At 47.1% G+C, this 22,030-nt stretch overlaps 1 protein-coding gene across 1 annotated transcript in view; it reads right to left on the bottom strand.

Moving 5' to 3' along the window:
* The window catches only part of KIAA1549 (KIAA1549 ortholog), an 85,512-nt gene that overhangs the window by 32,918 nt on the left and 30,564 nt on the right, over positions 1-22,030 (bottom strand). The window contains exons 9-14 of the mRNA XM_029917923.1: positions 19,761-19,957; positions 18,011-18,126; positions 10,499-10,704; positions 8,468-8,691; positions 7,380-7,533; positions 1,449-1,766 (exon numbers count right to left, since the gene is read on the bottom strand). Coding sequence (XP_029773783.1) covers positions 1,449-1,766; positions 7,380-7,533; positions 8,468-8,691; positions 10,499-10,704; positions 18,011-18,126; positions 19,761-19,957 — 1,215 coding nt within the window. The remainder of the gene's footprint in view (positions 1-1,448; positions 1,767-7,379; positions 7,534-8,467; positions 8,692-10,498; positions 10,705-18,010; positions 18,127-19,760; positions 19,958-22,030) is intronic.

Genomic DNA, 22,030 nt, shown 5'->3' with positions numbered 1-22,030 from the left:
GCATGCGTGTAGAGCTCAGCTCATTTCTCAGCAATCCCTCCTTTGCTGCCTAATGTCCAGGGTTGTGAAAACCTTTCCTTTTCCATTACTTTAGTTGTTTCTGGAAGGAAAGTAATCTAATCTTGTTCCTCCATCTTGTCCAGAAAAAGTCTGTACTGGACACTTACTTCTGTCTCTGCCATGCTTCCCTACTACAACCACTAATTAATCTTTAGACTTCTACTTAGATGACATTTTATCTAGAAAATCCTTCTGAACACCTCACAGCTCAGGCAGGTGCTCCCTGGCTATACTTCCCCCATGCCAAGGGAAAGGGACCCGTCACACTGTGTTAGAATTATTGCCTCAATTGTCTATACACCCACTGCCGTCATGCAGAAGCTGGAGTTATGCACTGTGCAACTGTTTCCCCAAAACCTAGCAGAACACCCCAACACAGCAGGCGCTCTACCAATCTATCTGAATGAATAAACAAATGAAAGAAGCTCAGACAGCAGACGAAGCCACAGTCACTTTCGATGAGTTTGTTCTGTATCATCCATTTCCTTAAAGATTATAAACTACTGGTTATAATTATGAGGTATTTAACATTTACAGCTGTAACATTAAAGACAATAACAGGATGGAATGGAATTCTGTCCTCGCCCACTGCTGCGTGGTAGCAGTTACTGAAGAAAACAATTATTAGTGGTGTATTCTGAAAATTCAAACCAATTTCAGAGATAAAGGTGCCTTTAACATATGTTCACTACCACCCAATTCCACCTTAATATGGATAGTGAAATCAGAGGACCCAGCATAAACTCTCCTTGAGAAATTCAAACTGTGACTAATTAACTTCCCTCCAAATCAAATGCTTTAGTCCAATCATCCAATCTAAAATTAGCAGAAAAAATAATTAATGTTACATCCTTCAGTTTGACATCTTCCCCATATTTTGAGAAGGCACATTTGAAAGAATTGATGGCATACAAAAAAAAAAAGAAAAAAAAAAGAAAGGATGACAAACGCAGAGGAAATTCTGAAATGTCAAATCCAGGATGGAAACCTGATCTTTGAAACGGCTGCCCTCACCTGCCCGTGGGCCAGCTGCCTCTACAACCAGAGCCGCGAGGGGCCCTCTAAGAAGCCTAACGACCTAGTACATTCTAAAATGCACCTTTTATACAGACATCAGTGAGAATAAGACCCACCTCCATTTCATGACACTGAATGGAACCCAGGAAGAGAGTCCCATAAAATACCAGAGTTGCATAAAAACATAAAAGGATGCTTCCAAGTAAGAATTGACTTACGAGAATGTAATAAAAATTGGGACCCCTCCCAGCCAAGCTTTCACTCTTATCAAATGCAATCAGCATTAATGCAGTGATTCTAAAACTGAGGCAACAGGCCCACACAATTCCAACATCTGGCCTGTGAGAGAATTCTAGAAGGCCGGTACTTACGCTACATGGGTTGCTGGCCGTCTGAGCAGGGCTGTAGAAGGACCCCCACTGGGTGGCTCGCCTCTCGTCCCGGGAAGGGGTGCTGTTCACAGGCAGGACAGCTGGGACCCCGGGGCCTGTGACCGCAGCGCCGGTGGGCTGGCTGCTGGGGGCCACGAGGGCAAAAGCGTCGTCCAGGAGGGAGTGCATGGTCTGGCGCGCCTCCTCGATGGACGGCTGGGGCGGGACGTACTGGGAGGCGGGGAAGGGCAGGCCTGGATACCTCCCCAGCTCAGCCGAGGACGGCGTCTGCACATCGGCCGGGAGATCGGGGTCAGACTAGAGCAAGACAGAGAGCAAACGGAACAAGGACCAGATGTGAGTTTATGCGGTGACTTGGAACCACAGGGCCAGAATGGAATTTAACAATTTTCACTGATGCTGAGGAAAAGGTTAACCATAAGAATTTTTTAAATGACAGCTAACGGGTGGTGGTGGCAGGCGGAGCTTGAATCAGGATGAAAGAAAAAAGTGAAAATATTCAAAAATCATTCGTCCAGCAAAATTCTGCCTACTATCTGAAATGAGTTTCAATACCTCTAAGTATATTTTATTTTTTTAAATATTTATTTATTTTTGAGAGAGAGAAAGAGAGACAGAGTGTGAGCTGGGGAAGGGGCGGAGAGAGGGAGACACAGAATCTGGTTCTAAGCTGTCAGCACAGAGCTGGATGCGCAGGGCTCGAACCCACAAGCTGTAAGATCATGACCTGAGCCAAAGTCAGATGCTTAACCGACTGAGCCACTCAGGCACCTCACAAGTATATATTTTTATTATATGTCCCTAAGCAGACAAAAACGATGTCTCAGAGTCTTAGTTACTAAAATACCTAGCCAACTTTCCACAGATACCAAAGTCTAAAGCAGTCTACTGACTACAGTAAGAAAAAGTAGCCCTACATACCCTCAAAAGAGTTCAGAGTCATCACCATATTACACCTGTGTGTATAAAAAATTTTAACACTGTGGCGCCCGGGTGGCTCAGTCGGTTAAGTGTCTGCCTCTTGATACCGGCTCAGGTCATGATCTCGTTCATGGTCTTGAAGCTGAGCTTCACGTGCGGCTCTGTGTTCAGCGTGGAGCCCGTTCAGGATTCTCTCTGCCCCTCCCCCACGCACCCACGAACACACGTGTGCACTCTCTCAAGTAACTTTTTTAAATTTTATTTTTGAGAAAGAGAGAGAGAGACGGACAGACACAGTGCGAGCGGGGGAGGTGTAAGAGAGGGAGACACAGAATCAGAAGCAGGCTCCACGCTCTCAGCTGTCAGCGCAGAGCCTAAGGTGGGGCTGGACCTCATGAACTGCGAGATCATGACCCAAGCCAAAGTCAGCTCAACCGACTGAGACATCCAGGGCCTCCTCAAGTAAACTTTTAAAAATTTAATACTTATTATAATTACTTGTTATAGTAAATAGATAATATTTATTCAGAAACCATGTTTTAATTTTTTTTAAGTGTATTTATTTATTCGGGGAGGGGGGGTGGCTAAAAGAAAGGGAGAGAGAGAGCATTCCAAGCAGGCTCTGACTGTCAGTGCAGAGCCCAAGGTGAACCTGTGAGATCCCAACCTGAGCCAAAATTAAGAGTTGGGCACTTAACCGACTGAGCCACCCAGGTGCCCCCAGAAATCACATGTTTTCCAGTGGAACTATCTCTGAATAACATGAATCATCAAGAAAGGTTTAAAGTTTATTCTATACAGGGGCACTTGGGTGGCTCAGTCAGTTAAGCCCTTGACTCTTGATTTTGGTTCAGGTCATGATCCCAGGGTTGTACTCTCCCCCAAATAAATAAATATTAAAAAGAAAAAGAAAAAACAAAGGGGACCTGGGTGGCTCACTTGGTTGAGCATCTGACTTCAGCTCAGGTCATGATCTCACAGTCCGTGGGTTTGGGCCCCGTGTTGGACTCTGCGCTGACAGCTCAGAGCCTGGAGCCTCCTTCTGATTCTGTGTCTCCCTCTCCGTCTGCCCCTGCTTGCACTCTCTCTCAAAAATAAACATTAACAAAAAATTGTTTTAAAAGACTCTGTCCTATCCAACAGATGATCCATTAATACTCATGCCAGCATCAAATACTTAAGGGCAGCCACTGCTTAACTCCAGACAGAAAACCACACTACAGACTGGCAAACCACAAACGGCCCACAGACCTGTTTTGCTTGGCCTGGGCAGTCTTAAAAAAATAAAGAGCTAATATATTTTAAAACCTGAAGATCTCATATTAAAACTCAGATTTCTGGATTCTCTTGGCAGAATCTGAAGCTATGGCGTCCAGGGCCCTTACTCCCCCGGCAGAAACAGCTGCTGCGGAGCAGTGACTGGCCTCTTGAGGCAGAGCAGGTGCCCTCCCTGTCCCCAAAGCCAGCAGGCGGTCCCACGGCCGTGTGCATGATGCCTTGGTCTGTTTCTCTAAAACTGGCCTATCCCAGGAAAGGCTCCACTACGTCAGAGCTGTGATCCAGGAATGGTAAGGATTCGGGGCCCCAAGGGGTTCTCTGATGTATGACGTAGCTCTGGAAGAAATCTGTGTTCCTTTCCGTATGCGGCGGATAAAAGGGCCACATGCAGGCCCTTCTCTCCTTCCTGGTTTTCTTGAGGAGCGGGTAGGGAAGACTGTGGTCAGCAGCATGTCACCAAACGAACAGTTATGGTGGGGCAAAGGAAAAGTGTGTCCATAAAAACATCCCACTGGCAAGTGAAGGGCCTCTCCAAAGATAAGAGCGATGCTCCTGGTGGTGGTGCCGGTAAACAACTAAGTGGCAAAAAAATAAAAGCAAGCAAACAGGCCCAAAATGGAGTCACTACCCCCAGAGAGCAAAGCAAGACTTCACTGCACTTTCTGCCTCTCCCAGGAATGTGACCTTTAACCAGTCAATCTGGAAATTCCTGATCCAAGCTAGTGAGGTAATGTGCGTGGTAGACCCCCGCCCTTCCCCCAGAGAAAGGTGACCTTGCCTGAAACAAGTCACTCTTTGTTAGAAAGCTTCCTTTTCTGCCCCCTTCCATTTTGTACAGCTCCTCGCAGCTCCTTTCCACCCGTGCCTGCTCTGATGTTGCCGGATTCATGAGCTGTTGGGCAAAGCTTATTAGGTCTTCATATTTACTCAGCTGAATCCTGCTTTATAGCGTGGTATGGCAAGGAAGTGAGCATGTGGCCACACAAACAACTGCCAGCCTGAACGGCTTAACTTTTACAGCAAGAAGTACACTGTGAAGGAGGGAGTCGTGAATCTTGCCAAGAAGGCAGAGAGCTACGCAGCCATGACGTTAGAGCTTCCCACTCTCTTCTTCTTCTTCCAGTCTCCTCAATCTGCAGGCTACACTGCCAGCAACTCGCAGGTCAAGAAGAGATCTTGTTCGGTTTTCTAGATCTCAACACCTATCGGGTGTTTCACGTAGAGATGGCACTTAATAATACCCGGGGAACCGGGGTCTATGGAAATGAAGATTGATCCAGGATCCCTGCTGGAAACTGAATTCCACCCTCATGAATCTCAGTCTGATAATTTCGTTATTCGTCAATTTGTTTTCCTTTGTACAGATACACATTCGCCCGGCATTCCTCAGAGAGACAGGAAGGTTTTGGACTTCCAGTCATCAGAGATGAGGTACTCTGGTGCCCATTTTGCACCCCTATCTAGGGGCATTATAAGAGAGTGACCAGACACTCTGGCTGGCCCAGGACAATCAAGGGTGTGCCTGCAGTCCCAACATAATCATTAGTAGAGACTCTTCTCACTCTCCCAAGTGCCAGGTTTGTTAAATTTTATCAGGGGTAGACAACCCTTTTCTGAGGGGCCAGACAGCAAGTATCTTAGGCTCTGTGAGTCACAGTGACTCTAACATTGCAGCAGGACCCACCATAGATAAGATGCAGATGAACGGGGGCAACGGTGTTCCAATAAAACTTTATAAAAACAGGTGGCTGGGTGGATTTGGCCTGAGGGCCACAGTGTGCTGAGGCCTGAATTATGATGGTAACCCCAGTTCCCCAATTTAGGAATATTTCACTCACTTTAGGAGAAAAGAGCTCATAAAGAGAAGACATTTTGAGGGTAAATTGTAAAATTAAAAAAAAAAAAAGTATGGGTAGTCTAATCTTCAAGATGAAATACTACCTAAGATAAAAATGTGTTCCAAAAAAAAGGGGGGATTATCTTTGAAAGCGTGTGCTTCAGAATTTTTATGGAATGTAAAAAGCTCCTGTGAGAAAAATTTCATTTTAGGGTATCTCTGAAAACATGAAGCCGGCTGCCGGAGGCGGAGGTCTCCAGGCGTAAGGCCGTTTCCCCCCAACTGAAGGAGGGGTCTCTGCACTTTCCGCTACGAAACAAAGCAAGAAGTAAAACAATGATCCGGCCACCTGAAGGAGGCCTGATTTCGGACCAATGATGAAGACAAAGGGAGAGAGCAAGGGGAAGACAAAAGACTGCATGGCCATGGCTGACGGACTCAGGCCTGAAACAGCGCTCCAGAGACTTCCTCTGAGGTGAGCCCTGGCTGGCTCGGGAAGTCAAGGGCGAAGACGGATTTCTTCTTCTATTTATCAGTTTCACGCATCAGGACTGCAAGTCCCCGGTGAGACAGAAGCAAAAGCTTCAAGCGACCATCCTGGGGAGCCCAGGGGACAGTCCTCTCCAGATGAAGCCCACACAGCCACCTGTCCACAGCGCAAGACAGCACAAGAGCACCACCTGCTGCAGGAACCGCCAGCCCGGCTCGTTCACAGCTCCTTCCATTCAGGAGCAAAGCAGTCCCGGCCAGAGAACCTTGCAAGCCCCCCGGGACTGGACCAATCCTCACAAGCAGGCACGGCCAGTCTTTAAAACACCAGATACACAGTAAGTTGCCAAGGAAATGTCCAGATCTTTCAGATGATCACGATTCAGTGCTATCTAGCCCCAACGTCAGTGCGGTGCTTGGCATCTCTGCGTAATTCGTTTCTGTGTCTTTTGGGGTTCGTTATTTGAGTAATTTAGGAGGCAATGGCTGGTTGCATACCCTCTATCCAAAGTGATCATGTGCATCACAAGCTCCTTCTCTAAGATGTCAGTTTTTTGTTTTTTGTTTTTGCTGACTTCTCTCTAAACAAGGGCGCCTCTGTAAGTGCATCTCCGGAAGGAGGAAGGGGTCTCGTGCCAAGAGCCAGGTTTGCACCCCGGCACGTGGCTACAGGTGTCCGCTCTGTGTCCCGGCACTGCTGGAGTCAGCCACATCTGGCTCTCCCTCCGTCTTGGGGTGTCTTTGTGTCACAGACCCTTGGGGAGGCTGGCACTTTCTTCCCTACTCAATGGGGTCTGTGTATGTGCGTCTTAATGCTCTCAATGTTTGCCTTTAACACTGCAAGCAATTCTGTGTGTGCCCCTTTCCATTTAAAAAAAAAAGTTCAATTCCGTATTTCTTAATTTCCATTAAGCCCTTTCTTCCATTAAAATCACACACACACATACACACCCACACACACAAATAAACTATCTCCTTGCACTCTAGGAACAGAAGGGAGAGACAAGACCCTAAATACCCCTCCTCTTACTGAGAAACCCAAACAGCTCTCTGACCAGGGGAAGGAAAAAAAGGAATTGTTTTCCAGTTAACCTCAAGGAGGACCCAACCTGAGGTGTAAGAGAACGGGGCTCGTGTTCAGAAAACACAAACTTGAGTTAGGTTTCCAGAGGGCTCGCTCCGCAGCCTGCTGGGCTCTGACTCACGTCTCCTCTCAAAGGAGCAGCCTACCCGCCCCCTCGCCCCACAGGCTCACGGCCCAGCTGGCCCTCGGGTGTCCGTCATCGTCATCGGCAGCAACACCCCACAGGCCAGCGGCCACCGGGGCTCCCTCTCCTAAGAGCCGCCCCACCCCGGCTCCGGAAGCCAGAGTCCGCCTTACGTACTGGGCAACCAATATAGGCAGAGTTGTGGACGCCGGGGGGCCTTTTGTACGTGCCGTCGCTGTCTGTGGTGATGAGTCTGTCCTTCTCGGCATCTCCGGGACAGCCGTTGACCTGGTGTTTCCGGCGTGGTTTAGGAGACCGTTTTATCCTGGAGCTGCTGGGGCGGGAAACGGACATTACCTTCACAGGAAATAATCCCTCCTGCCAGGAGCTTATCCACTAAACACTAAGTATTTTCTGAGCAGCTGGGGTATGCTGGCCACTGAGGTAAACGCCCCCCAGGGTACAAACAACCTGTAAGACACGGTCTCTGCCAGGAGGAAGCCACCAACTACCTCAGCACATTAATCACATGCAACAACAGAGAGTAACATAGGGTAATATATAACCATGGCCTTTTCCAGACTCCCAGAAAGGGGCAAGGTCATGTGAGCTACCGGTTCCATGGTGGCTCTCCGGCACGGAACTAGGTCTGAAAGAGCAAGCAGACCTGCAGAAGGGGAGGGATGTGGGGAGAGGGTGAGGGCCAGAAATGCGAAGCCCGAGTGTTTGGCGGGCAAGAGCAGGCCCGTGGAAGGGAGAGACAGGTCTGTCTACACCGCTGGATGGTGGGGAAGCAGCCAGATCGGGAAGGCAGGCCCCTCCTGTTACAGGACGGGCTCCGTGTGGCAGGGAACCGAAGCCGTCACAGGTGTTGAGCAGAGCAAGACACAAATGAGAGCAGTGATGACGGCACACGCCTGCGCCTTCGGGTCGGGGGCGCATTAGACCAAGGCACCAAGACTCGGAGACCTGCACCTGCCCCAGACAGGTGCCTGTGTGAAGGAGGTGAAGGTACTGGGAGTGAGGGTGGGATGGGAGAGGAGGGGAGGGTCCCTAGTGAGGGAGACTAGGTCAGAGCCATCTGAGAAAGAGAGGGTGACTGCCATGTCCAGCTAGCTGAAATCAGGGAGGCAGAGTACACCCAGGGACGGGGTTCTGAGGCCCCTGGAGGAGCAGGCGGGAGAATGAGAGGAGGTCCAGCAGGAGCAAGGTAGTGGGCGCCTCCACAGGCAACCCTAGGGGGCAGCCGCTCTGTGGATGCCCACCTCTTCCTGGGCTCTATGAACACCGAGGGCACACTGGCAGTGGGGTCCAGGATCTTGTCGATCTGCATCTGCGCCCTGCGGTACACGCGGTGCCGCTCACGCGTGTCGCCGGAAGACAGGTCATCCACCACCGGGAACTCGTAGTGGCCGCGGCGTTTGGCGCGGAGCCGGATCTTGTTCCGATGGTGCTCGATCTCGGACTTGTGCCGCAGCGCTGTCTGGATCTGCCAGGCCGAGGGGAGAGAAATGAGACACATGGAATGTTCCCGAAGCTTCCTGGCACCCGCATGGAGAGAGCATCCTGGGGAAGGCCCTTCTTTTCCCCAGACGGCCGTCCCGGGCCCCAAGGCCTCCTACACGGGGCTAGAGAACCTGCCATCACCCACAGGCTGGGTCCTCTAGCATACTAAATGCATCAATACTACATTTTAAAATGAGAGTACATGAAAAACAGAAGGAGATGTGTGCTATCCAGTTGGGAGGCCACGGGCTGGTGAGCACACTCCCATCTTTCTTTCCACCAGGTGGAAAATCCACTTCAGGGAGGATTTACCCCCGGCAGGTACAGAGAGGCACATGAACACACCACCCACCCCTGCAGACAGGTCTGGGTTAGGACTGGGGCTGGGCCGGGCCAGGACTCCCCAGCAGTGGTGAGAAGAGACAACGCAACCATCCTAAACCCGGGCACACGTTCTTGTCACGTTCTTATCAAGAAGCCAATGAGAAGTAGAGAAGGAAACCTCTTAAGCACTCTTGATAGGACTTCCATAAGATGATCTACTTTAAGGATCACCTTTAACGTGGACAGGAGGTTTCTGCCATACCAATTTCTTATTACTTCACCCTGGCAGAACTCGCAACAGTAGCTGGTATTTCTTAGAGGCAGGGAATGGACAGGCATGAAGCTGCCCATGTGCAGACCTAAATGGCCCAGCCCAGGTCAAATCTTTCAAGTTCAAGTTAACAGTGACTTGGCCTGGCGTTCTGGTTCCCCCCAAATCTTACTAACTCGCTCTTCCAAGATTCACTGGAAAAGGATTTTACTAGGCATTCCTAGATCCTTGGGATCAGAGCGGATCTGTGGTTCAGAGGTTCATTAGGAAAACCAAAAGGACTGAGGTGCCTGGGTGGCTCAGTCAGTTAAGCATCTGATTTTGGCTCAGGTCATGAGCTCACAGCTCATGAGTTTGAGCCCCATGTCAGGCTCTGTGCTGACAGCTCAGAGCCTGGAGCCTGCGTCGGTTTCTGTGTCCTTTCTCTCTCTGCCCCTCCCCTGCTTGTGCTCTCTCTCTTGAAAATAAAAAAACATTAAAAACAATTTTTTAATAAAAAAAGGAAAACTGATCAGGATTTAGCATTTAGTTCCATTTAATACAGCAAAAGAATGCAAATTAAAATAAGCAAAGGGCACGTGGGGCAATGTCTGGAGGAAACAAGCCACAAGCTTCTAGGAGGCCTTTCCCAGGGGAGTCACACAAAACGTGCTTAATTCCTCCAGCAACGAGAGGTGACAGCACAGGAAATGTTGTCCACCAGGGAAGCCCATCAGAAATGTACTGCCCAGGACCTGTACTGGGGGCTGGTCCAACAGGCACCCTCTGCCTGGAGTCCCAAAGGAGCCCAAAGCCCAGAGTCCCAGAAGGAAAAGAGACACTCAAATAAGTCATCATGTTTGCAAAACCCATCTGGGCACAGGGAGCCACTCTGTTCTGGGAACGACAGGAGCCTTTCTGAAATGTAAGGTCCCCAACATCAGCCAAGGGCCAAAACAGGACTTGTGAAGGACAGCAGTCTCCTGTTTGCTACATTAACTCTCTGCCCAACTGCCAGTATGCCAAGCGGTGTCCTTGAACAGTATCTGATCTAAAAAAAAAAACGGGGTAAAAAACTTAAAATTAAGGGTACTTCTCACCAACTCCAACCATTAGTAACCCTTCGACACTGCAATTTTCACTTGTTTTTAAGCACTGACCAAATTGGAATGTGGATTTTTTTTTAATAAGTGTACTTTTCAATACGAGCAAATACCTCTTTGTTAATTTTGTTGGTTTCTGCCACCCGGTCAGCCAGAACAGAGTGCTGAATGGGAGGTGCTGGGATCGGCTGCATGGCGATCAGCTGGATCTTACTGGGAACCCGCCGACTGGCCTCCGAGGACCGGGAGAGCCTGTCCACGTGCTCAAAGATGGAGGCTGACGAGTGCTGCTCATTCCCCGAACTGGGCAGCGGCGGCCCTGGAGTGGAAGGAGGAAGTGAAAGCATACGTAAAGCCATCCCAAAGAAACAGCAAATAATCGTGACGCTGTATGGTGTCCAAAAAGTGCCCTGCTTTGTCTAAAGGCATTTCAAAGTCTTCAGGAAGGAAAGCGAAAGGACAGGAGATCCTTAATTAGTCACTAAGCAACTTGCAGAACTCTTATTTATTTTTTTTAATATTTATTTTTGAGAGATAGAGACAGAGTGGGAACAGAGTAGAGCCAGAGAGAGAGGGAGACACAGAATCCAAAGCAGGCTCCAGGCTTCAGAGCTGCCAGCATTGAGCCTGACGCAGGGCTTGATCTCACAGACTGTGAGATCATGACCTGAGCCAAAGTTGGACACCTAACCAACTGAGCCACCCAGGCACTCCTCAGAACTTTAGAGAAACACTGAAAGCGGGTCTGAATTTCTGCTATTGGTTGAAGTGATAGAAATTTAGCCACCAGGGCAATCATACTGATGGAAAAACAAGAGAATAGAGGACTGTGGACATGCAGGCATGTGCTGGTAAATAAGGAACACATCTGGAAAACTACAGAAACCTTATCAAAGAAATTGAAGAAGACTACAAAAAAATGGACAAATATTCCACGCTCCTGGATTGAAGGAACAAATATTGTTAAAATGTTGATACTACCCAAAGCAATCAACATATTCAATGCAATCCCTATCAAAATAATACTTCACAGAGCTAGAACAAACCATCCTAAAACTTGTATGGAATCAGAAAAGACCCCGAATAGCCAAAGGAATCCTGAAAAAGAAAACCAAAGCTGGAGGCATTATAATCCCAGACTTCAAGACATATTAGAAAGCTGTAATCATCAAGACAGTATGGTCCTGGCACAAAAACAGACACTCAGATCAATGGAACAGAATAGAGAACCCAGAAATGGATCCACAAGTGTGTGGCCAACTAATTGACAAAGAAGGAAAGAATATCCAATGGAATAAAGAGAATCTCTTCAGCAAATGGGGCTGGGAAAACTGGACAGTGACACATGCAGAAAAATGAACCTGGGCCAATTTCTTACACCAGACACACAAATAAACTCAAAACGGATGAAACACATAAATGTAAGGCAGGAAGTTATCAAAATCCTAGAGGAAAAGCAGGCAAAAACCTCTTTGACCTTGGCCGCAGGAACTTCTTACTCAACATATCGCTGGAGGCAAGGGAAACAAAAACAATAAAAAACTACTGGGACCTCATCAAAATAGAAAGCTTCTGCGGTGAAGGAAAAAATCAGCAAAACTAAAAGACAACCAGCAGAATGGGAGAAGATATTTGCAAATGACATACCTGATAAAGGGTTAGTATCCTAACTCTGTAAAGAACTTATCAAACTCAACACCCAAAAAACAAATAATCCAATGAAGAATTGGGCAAAAGAGAGGAATAGACACTTCTCCAAAGACATCCAGATGGCTAACAGACACATGAAAAAAAGCTCAACATCACTCATCATCAGGGAAATACAAGTCAAAACCACAATGAGATACCACCTCACACCCGTCAGAATAGCTGACATTAACTCAGGCAACAACAGATGCTGGCGAGGATGCAGAGGAAGAGGCTCTCTTTTGCACTGCTGGTGGGAATGCAAACTAGTGCAGCCACTCTGGAAAGCAGTATGGAGGTTCCTTCAAAAAATTAAAAATAGAACCACCTTACAGCCCAGCAATTGGACTACTAGGTATTATTCAAGAGATACAGGTGTGCTGTGTTGAAGGGGCACATGCACCCAAATGTTTACAAAAGTGCTATCCACACATAACCAAAGTATGGAAAGAGCCCAAATGTCTATCAATAAATGCATAGATAAAGAAAATGTGACATATGCGCGCGCACACACACACACACACACACACACACACACACACACAGGAATATTATGCAGCAACCAAAAAGAATGAATTCCTGGGGCACTGGGTGGCTCAGTTGGTTAAGCATCTGACTCTAGGTTTTGGCACAGGTCATGATCTCACAGTTTGTGAGTTCAAGCCCCAGATCGGGCTCTGTACTGACAGTGTAGAAAACTTGCTTGGAATTTTCTCTCTTCCTCTTTCTCTGCCCTTCCCCAACTCACTCACATTGTCTCTCTCTCTCTCTCAAAAATAAATCAATAAACAAAAAACCAAAAAAGAATGAAATTTTGCCATTTGCAACCATGTAGATGGAACTAGAGGGTATACAAGAAAGACAAATATCATATGCCTTCATTCATATGAGGAATTTAAGATACAAAACAGGTGAACATAAGAGAAGGGAAGCAAAAAGAATATAAGATCAGGGAGGGGACAAAACATAAGGGACTCTTAAATACAGAGAACAAACTGAGGGTTGCTGGCGGGGCTGTGGGGGGTGGGCTAAATGGGCAAGGGGCATTAAGGAGGGCACTCGTTGGGATGAGCACTGGTGTTTTTTGTTTTTTTTTTTATCTATAGCTTCTTTTTTCTTTTAAATGTTTTATTTATTTTTGATACAGAGAGAGACAGAGTATGAGAGGGGGAGGGTCAGAGAGAGAGGGAGACACAGAACCGGAAGCAGGCTCCAGGCTCTGAGCTAGCTGTCAGCACAGAGCCTGACGCGGGGCTCGAACCCACGAACGTGAGATCTGACCTGAGCCGAAGTCAGAGGCTTAACCGACTGAGCCACCCAGGCGCCCCGAGCACTGGTGTTATACATAGGGGATGAATCTCTGGAGTCTGTTCCTGAAATCATTATTACACTATATGCTAAGTAACTTGGATGTAAAGTAAAAAAATAAAAATAAAAATAAATAAAAAAGAATCTTCATGCAAAAGAAAAAAAAAAGAACACATGTGGTCTTTCAGTCCTGATGCACAGAGAACACTCAGTTGAAGAGCCATAATAAGAAAAAGTTGGGGACTTTGTTTCTGCTTAAAAAAAATAGTAGTATCCTTAAAAATGGTCAAAAGGGGACATTGCATGGCCTGCGTATCTTACTACATTGAACTTTTTAGAAAAGTAACCAGAACTTCAAAAAAGAAGGGCGCCTGGGTGGCTCAATAGGTTAAGCATCAAACTTCAGCTTGGTCATGATCTCACAGTTCCTGAGACCGAGCCCCACATCGGGCTCTGTGCTGACAGCTCAGAGCCTGGAACCAGGTTTGGATTCTGTGTCTCCCTCTCCCTCTGCCCCTCCCTCACTCACACTCTGTCTCCGTCTCTCAAAAATGAATAAACATTAAAGAAAATAGAGACTGGACCTTAGTAGAACGGGTGATTTTCTCCAATTTCTTGCGTTTTTCTCTAGTGACGATTTTCTCTAATGCGTTCGACTTTTGTAGTGGAAATAATCCCAATAAACTTTTGAAAAGGCAAAGAGAAAGATGCAGAAGGGCTGAAGAGATGGAAAGAGCCTGACAGAGGTACTTGGACACATTCCCTCGGCTAAGCCACAGCGGTCCTCTGACCACTCCGGACGCCCTTGACGACACACGACCGAGAGGTCATAAGAAAGAGGAGAGCACGCGGCATGTGTTTTTAAACAAAAGCTTGAGGTTGGAAAGCTCAAGCACAAGCAAAAAATGAAGAGGTTTCTCCTTGATGTAGAATAAACTAGACCTGAGCAGAATGGTAAGAAGCAGTAGTGGGTGTTTTACGCAAGGAATTGCATGCACGTCAGTGGCGTGTACATCTTGTATTTCCTCTCGATTGGAATGATACCCCACGCGATTAGAAATGACTTACGGGCCTGTGAGTGACGTCGTGATCTGGATCGAGGCTCTTCTCTCTGGCCCTCTTGCCCTGCCCTGCGCCCAGAGGGAGCCCGTCTGTGCCACACGAGCACAGCCGGGCACCACCATTCATCCAGGGGCCGCCACTCAGATTGCAGGCACGAAGCCTAAAAGGGGGCAATCAGCTTGGCCAGACAGGCTAGCCTCGCGAACCCAAACTCAGGCGGTAATGGCAAATGTCACAAAGGGGAGCCCTTTAAGCTACTGACACTTAAAGATGAGACGCTTTCCTCCAGAAGGGTGAACAAACCACAAACCAGGGCACACAGATGACAACGAAGAACACCATCCCCCACCCCCACCCTTTCCGCGCTGTCTTTCTGCCTGGGTACCTCCGAGCTGCAAGCCCAGGCCTGGCTCCTGTCGGTGCCCTGACCAGCCCCCAGCTGTGGTCACGGTTTGGCACAATTCACCAAGGGCAACCAGACAATATATGAATGTATATACATATCTATAACTGGAATATATTGTTTTAAGTTTATTTATTTATCTTGGGGAGAGAGAGGTGGGGGGGACAGAGAGAACCCCAAGGAGGCTCCACACCATCAGCGTTGAGCTCAATGTGGGGCTCAAACTCATAAACTGCGAGATCACGACCTGAACCAAAGTTGGATGCTTAACCAATGGAGGCGTCCGGGTGCCCTGTAACTAGGTTATTGTTATTTTGCTATTTATTGCACAATTAAAAAAAAAACTACCTGGACAAAAATGACCACTGGAAAGTACAACTGGATACACAGTGATGAATCTGTGTGAATCTGCCTTTAGGTAATAGGAGACTTTGGATTAAAACCCGTTTCTATTCAAATAGAAACAAAAATAATTGTAATGATAGAAATCAGAGAATAGGATAACGTAGACAAAGCAGAATGACAGAGTGTGTCCTGAAGATGTCAGATGACTTGTGACATCCACCGAAAGTCATGCCAAGGAGTCAGAAGGGACCCAGAGGCCGGGACACCAGCTGCGCTGAGAGAGAATACTGGCCCCAGGACAACATGGAGGAGGGACCCAAGTGATTCTCAAGAACTATGACTTGTCACAAAAGGACTTTTACATGAATCACAATATAATTCAAAAGCTGTGATTAAAAATTCACAATCATTGGGAACACAAGCTGGTGCAGCCACTCTGGAAAACAGCACGGAGGTTCCTTAAAACTTAAAAATAGAACCACCCTATGACCCAGCAGTTGCACTACTAGGTATTTATCCAACGGATACAGGTGTGCTGTTTCAAAGGGGCACAGGCACTCTAATGTTTAGAGCAGCGCTATCGACAACAGCCAAAGTGTGGAAAGAGCCCAAATGTCTGTCAACAGCTGAATGGATAAAGAAGATGTGGTATAGATACCATAGAGTATTAATCAGCAATCAAAAAGAATGAAATCTTGCCATTTGCAACTACGCGGACAGAACTGAGAGTATTATGCTAAGCGAAATTAGTCAGTGAGAGAAGGACAAATATCATATGACTTCACACATGTGAGGAATTTAAGATACAAAACAGATGAACATAAGGGAAGGGAAGCAAAAATAATATAAAAACAGAGAGGGGGACAAAACATAAAAGACTCTTAAATATAAAGAACAGAGGGTTGCCGGAGGGGATGTGGGAGGGGGATGGGCTAAATGGGTGAGGGGCATTAGGAATCTACTCCTGAAATCATTGTTGCACTATGTGCTAACTAACTTGGATATAAATTTTAAAATAAATTTTTAAAAAACTCAAGATCTTTTCTATAGGGTATTTAAGTTCTATGCAAGCAATAAAATGCCTTGATGGCAGCTTTAAAGAAGTAAACAAGATCTTCCAAGTGAATTGTTATTTATAGTGAGAAAATCATCTTTCTAAAACACGAAAATAGGGGCGCCTGAGTGTCTCAATTGGTTAAGAGTCTGACTTCGGCTCTGGTCATGATCTCACGGTTCGTGGGTTCAAGCCCCATGTTGGGCTCTGTGCTAACAGCTCAGAGCCTGGAGCCTGCTTCAGATTCTGCGTCTCTCCCTTTCTCTGACCCTCCCCTGCTCGCACTGTCTCTCTCAAAAATAAATAAAACCATTAAAAAAATTTTTAAACATGAAAATAAAGTACAGATTGCAGTGCCTCTTCAAAGCATAATGGTGGCATCTTAGCTTCTAGAACGCACGAGAACATCTAGTGTACTCACCTCCTTCCGTGGACAACTCAGTCCCACACCTGACAAGCTTACTACTTGGATGCTGAATATGCACGGACAGTGATATTAGATTTTTGTTAGCCACACAGAAGATACTGCTTTTAAGACTGTCAGGAAGGAGTTAAACGGCAGGAACTGAAAACGAGATTTTCGCAGATAAGCAATTGACAGAAACTGAGAAACTCCAGAACTGACTCTTTCCTTTCCTCTCTCAAATATTTCCTTCCCAGAATCAAAATTAGATTTTAGTCCTGTCTGTCTGAAACAGGGCACCTGTTACCATGGTGCTAAATAACTTTTACAATTCTGTGAAACTGGATCCAAAGAAAAAACTCTTCCCTTATTTTAAGGGGGGGTTTTCTTTAACATCACAAGAGAGCTGGAAGGAATCTCAAAAATGAGCTAGTTTAGCCTCACAGAAGCCCCAAAGACTTCAAGGGACGGGTAAGGTCACCGGCATGACAGAGGTAGACCATGCCCTCTGGCTTCCATCTAGAATCTGTTCAGTTATAGAATATGGTTCACTCTACTGCACTTTGAAACATGAAATGTGTGATGACAAATGTTATGTATAAAAATTATTATTAAAGATAATATCCTGAGGCATCCCAATTTTCTTTGCATTACTGAAATAGCCCAGAAATATAAATAAAATTCCAGCAAACACAACAGCTGTACTAGCACATTTATTTAACAGAATCTGTCAAACTAAAACCAAGCTACCTTGCTCTCCCCCCAAAAAATGTCCCCAAGTCTAGTTAGACCTGTGGGCTTCGTTTTATCAAAGAGCGTGAGATGGACACTTTGGGATGGACATGAAATTCATTTCATACTTGGTCTAAAAAAACCACAAACTACAGATGCAAATACGCTACAACATCCAATTGCACTGAATGACCTGAGAAAGAATAATCTAGGGACAGGACCAAATATAAGGCATTTGGACCCAAAATAAGTCAACGACTTCCTGGCAGTGACAGTTGGGAAACACTGTAATTGGATCATAAGAAGGTCAGCCGGTTTTGAGAGTCTGGTTTCAGTTTGATTCTTCCTTGTTCTTCGGGGTGGAACCATGAGGACTCTCCACTAGAACGGAACATGAGTGTGAACTTCCAAACATACTCGAGTGAATCCCCAACCTCTAGCGCAGTCCCCTGCCTCAATCCGGACACCAGCTCCACATCAGACAGTGACAGGCGATGCTGAGAAACTCACCATATGGATGACAAATATTCCATTGCTGATTTTTTTTTTTAACGTTTAGCGTTTCAAGTAGCGTAAAACCTTAGCCTGCTGGAATCTCCTAAGTACTAGAGTTAATGTGGAGAAACACTGACCGCTCTGTGGGGCTCTGAGGGCCTGGCTGTCGTTCACCATTCCTGGTGTCTTGTCTCCTGCATCCCTCTCACTGGACTCCTCACTTACGGTAGAGTCAGCATCCGATGGAGAAACTCTATGGACAGGAAACAAACACAAGCATTAGGAAGAAAAGGAAGGGAGGGGAAGAGAGGGTCACATTAATTTAGATGTAGAAGGCAGCCTTCCAGGCAAAACAGAAACGAGACTGTCCAAAAAATCATATACACGGAACACCGGACAGCACACAGTCCCCTCTTGAAGACACTATCACATGGCTTAGATGGCTCATCGGGCTGCGTTTCAACAGATGCCAGGAAACTAAGCGCCAGACCGGAGGGCGGTCCCTCAGCTACCAGGATCCAGAACTGGCAGTCTGAGTCCGGCCTAGGTTGTATCAGAAGATCTGGGGTGAAGGCCTGGTTCCAGGTCAACGGAGACTGCGGAATTCCTAGGAACCCAGGGTGGTCCTGAAGACACCCGCAAGAACCCCACCACTGTGGGAGAAGCCTACACTTACAACACAAAAGCAACAATCACTCCTGAGACTGGATTCTATGTATGAAGAGCAAAGATGCAGAGAACCCAGGAGGCACCAGGCTAAAGAAAACCCTTAGCCAGTTAGCAGCCCTTCTCTATGTGTCCCTTAGAAATGCTAAAATACTACCTTAACCATGCAGACCACTGAAATGTTGTGACTAATGTTTGGGAGGAGACTACCAAGAGAGAAGGGGAAAAAAAACTTGGCAAAATTATATTAACATTTTTGACTATCTCTAATGATTTGATTTATTCTTAGCCTGCAAGATAATTAAGCAAATAACATCTCTCTACCTAATTCCTTTTCTTTTGTAGAGATCATGTTGTAACATCCATTAAATTCTTAAAACTAGGCCAGAACCCCGGGGGGTAGGTTTTCTGATAAGTCAGAAATTGTGACATCGTTTCAAGTGTTGGTATGATCACACATTCCCCCCACTCTCAGCAGGAGATCAAGATTTGGAGTTCAAAGCTCAAAGGCAGGCTGATAATTAGAGGCCTCCATACCATGGTGTGACTATGCTGAGTTCTAAAGTCAACTGCATAAAACCGGATTCTGATCTTTGACGGAGCTCCAGCCCTCCTCACGGGATCCGAGGGCGAAAGGGGGGCTTCCAGGTGGTGTGCTAACGGGCAGTCCTCCGTGTGCTTTGGTTTGATAGAAGGCATACACTGGGAATGGGGGCTGGGCAGGGAGGCGGGGCCGAACCCACGGAAGCAGCTAACGAGAGTGGTAACACAGACGGCCGGCGAAAAGACAGGTGAAGAAGGGGGACGTGATGAAAGTCACCTGCAGACAAAGCCGCCACGTCACAGCCAGCCTCTGGCACAACGTCAAGGGCAAAACCGGTATCGGCTGAGTGTGTGTTATGTGTCCTGCACGTTTTATCTGTGACTTCTGATACCACGGGCAGAAGGCCGAGAATGATCCCCGAATACACACACTCGAGCTGGTCAACACCTCCTCCATCTCACGGGGGCCACCAAGCCATGAGAGGCAGTGACTCATTATGCTCCTGGCCCCCTGCGGCAGCCCTCGGGGTCGCTGACCTGGGGCACACCGGTGCCAGTCTCCTGGGGTTGCAGACCCAGGAAATACTCACCATCAGCTCTTCTGACACTGGAAACTGACAAACGGAAAACGGAAACATGCTCTGTGATAGAGAACAATACAGAAAGCCCAATAAGAACCTTCCTCGGTGACGGACGCTCTTGGCAGGAATCTTCGCCTTGGGGCTGGGCACATCCCCGTTTTCAGAGGGCGTGGTGTGATCCTTGACGGGTCCCGGCAGTGGCGCTGGTTCGTGAATAATCAGTATGTCGTCTTTATTGTGCTGACCCAGATGCTGCTTGGCAAAATCAAAGCCCTTCACGCTAGGGATCTGCAACTAAAACACATATATACAAGCAACACAGTCGGTCTGAAATCTGAGGACGGTAAAAGGGGCTGTGAGGGCTGGCAGGATCGTGAGTGCCAGCTCCTGGCCTGAGATCATGCTGGCCATCCCACCATTCTAACTGAACAGGCACCTCTAAAATGTCAACTGTGTGCATAGGGCCATTTATACCTAGAGTTTGCAGAAAGGACATACTCGTGAAAGATGAAAGAAGATGATGGGCTCAAATATCCAGACCATAATACAAAAGACATCACAAGACAGTCCCTGGCCTGTCACAGTAGCATGATCGTGTCCTATGCAGCGGGTCAGATGGAGACAGTGGCATGGAAGAGAGAGTCTTTATCAGGAAATGGAGACTGAAGCCGGATTCGCAGGACAGGCAGAACTTGGAAAGGCGAAGGGGCACAGAGAGTGTTCTTGATTGTGTCAGGGACCAGAGAACACTTGAGCACTGGGAAGAATGCACATCAGCTGCCCTAGAAGAGTCAGAATGTGGGGAGAGAGAGAAGGCTGGCCAACACCGAATGCCAGTTTCTAGACTGGAAAACCGCTACGTATTTCTAAAGACGCAGATTTCTAAAGTCCGAGCAGACAGGACACAAAGGGACCCATGCAAGAAATGACGAAAGCCTGAGCCCAAAATCCTGGCAATGAAAATGGGAAGGAATGAACAGTTCCAGAGATGAGGCAGAAGGATCTGGAAGCCAAATACAGACACAAGAGGCAAAGGACCGAAAGCAGCCAGTGATAACCTGAATGACTTAGAGGCAGGCAACCTGAACAGCAAGAGGCACGTCCATCATGAAAGAATGGTAGCCTGAGGGGATGAAAGGCCACGGTTCACTTTAGACATGGCTTCGTTTGAGATAGCAGGAAACACTCCAAAGGAGCCGGGCTTGGTGTCGCTGGGCACGGAGGACAATAGGGTGGGGGGAATTTCAGGCTGGAGACAGGACTTTGAGAGCATCTGTATAGAAGATGACATGTAGGGGACCTGAGATTTATTTTAAAGATGAAAACAGAGTCTGTGGATAAAATGCTGGGTAACATCTAATAGTTTGGGGCTCAAAGGAGGAAAGACGCAAGGGGAAAAAATAGGTGACCGTCAAAGAAATAAAGGAATGTGTGAAGTTCAATGTAATAGAAAGCCAGGGGATAGAGAATTTCTAGAAAGGAGTGGCCAAAAGAAGTGATGCAGGCACAAAGTGGAAGGAGAAAGAGATCTTTGAAGAAGTTCAGCTCTCACACTGGTGGATGCAAAAGTCCTACCTTAGAAACAGGGTGACAACACCAAACCCATCATCAAGGCCCCATGAACCTGCCATGGCCTGTCCATGTCTCAGCTTCCAGGCCCATGCTAACACAGGAAAAGTGTTCAAGAGTAAACAGAAATGTGGGCAATGAAGGCGAGGCACCCTTTGTGGTGACACTAAAAGTGTCAGGGGGGGGGGGCGGGTATTACGTGTCATTAATTGGAACTTGCAAACTATAAGAAACTAAACTGCATTTCAATAACTGCCCCAACGGTGTCCTTGGCAGGAAGGCCACGTGCACACCAAAGCCCCTGGCGAGGCTGTATTCCACACCGTTAAGAGAGTCCACCAGTCAAAGACAAAAGCCAAACCAACCAAAGGAGTTATTTTAGACAATGTGCTATGTGTAGAAGCAAAAGGTTTTGTCATATTTGTCCTACATTTATGCCAAATGACTGACAACACCAAAGGCTTAGATCTGTGATCTCGAAGGTCTAAAAGGTGCTAAAAGCACTAAAAGTCTATAATCCGTGAGTAGAAAGAAAGCAGTCTGCAATAATGACTTACGCCAGCAGAGGGAGACAAAACTTACCACAAAGGTAGTTTACAAAGCTGTTGCTTGGAAACAAAAGGCAAGGACCCGGTGTGGCTTGGTTTTCTAAATTAATGATACGTGTGACCAGAGCAGGCTACTCCACCACAGACAGGGGCCATTCGTGAGTGGCACACGGCCCCTGGCTCAGGAGCACTGTTTCACAAATGTGGGCCCAAACCTGTCCCTTTATGGTTACCCCCTTCCCTCCAACCA

The sequence above is a fragment of the Suricata suricatta genome, chromosome 2 (genome assembly GCF_006229205.1).
Source record: "Suricata suricatta isolate VVHF042 chromosome 2, meerkat_22Aug2017_6uvM2_HiC, whole genome shotgun sequence".
Classification (NCBI taxonomy): domain Eukaryota; kingdom Metazoa; phylum Chordata; class Mammalia; order Carnivora; family Herpestidae; genus Suricata; species Suricata suricatta.
This window is presented reverse-complemented; position numbering and strand designations above follow the sequence as displayed.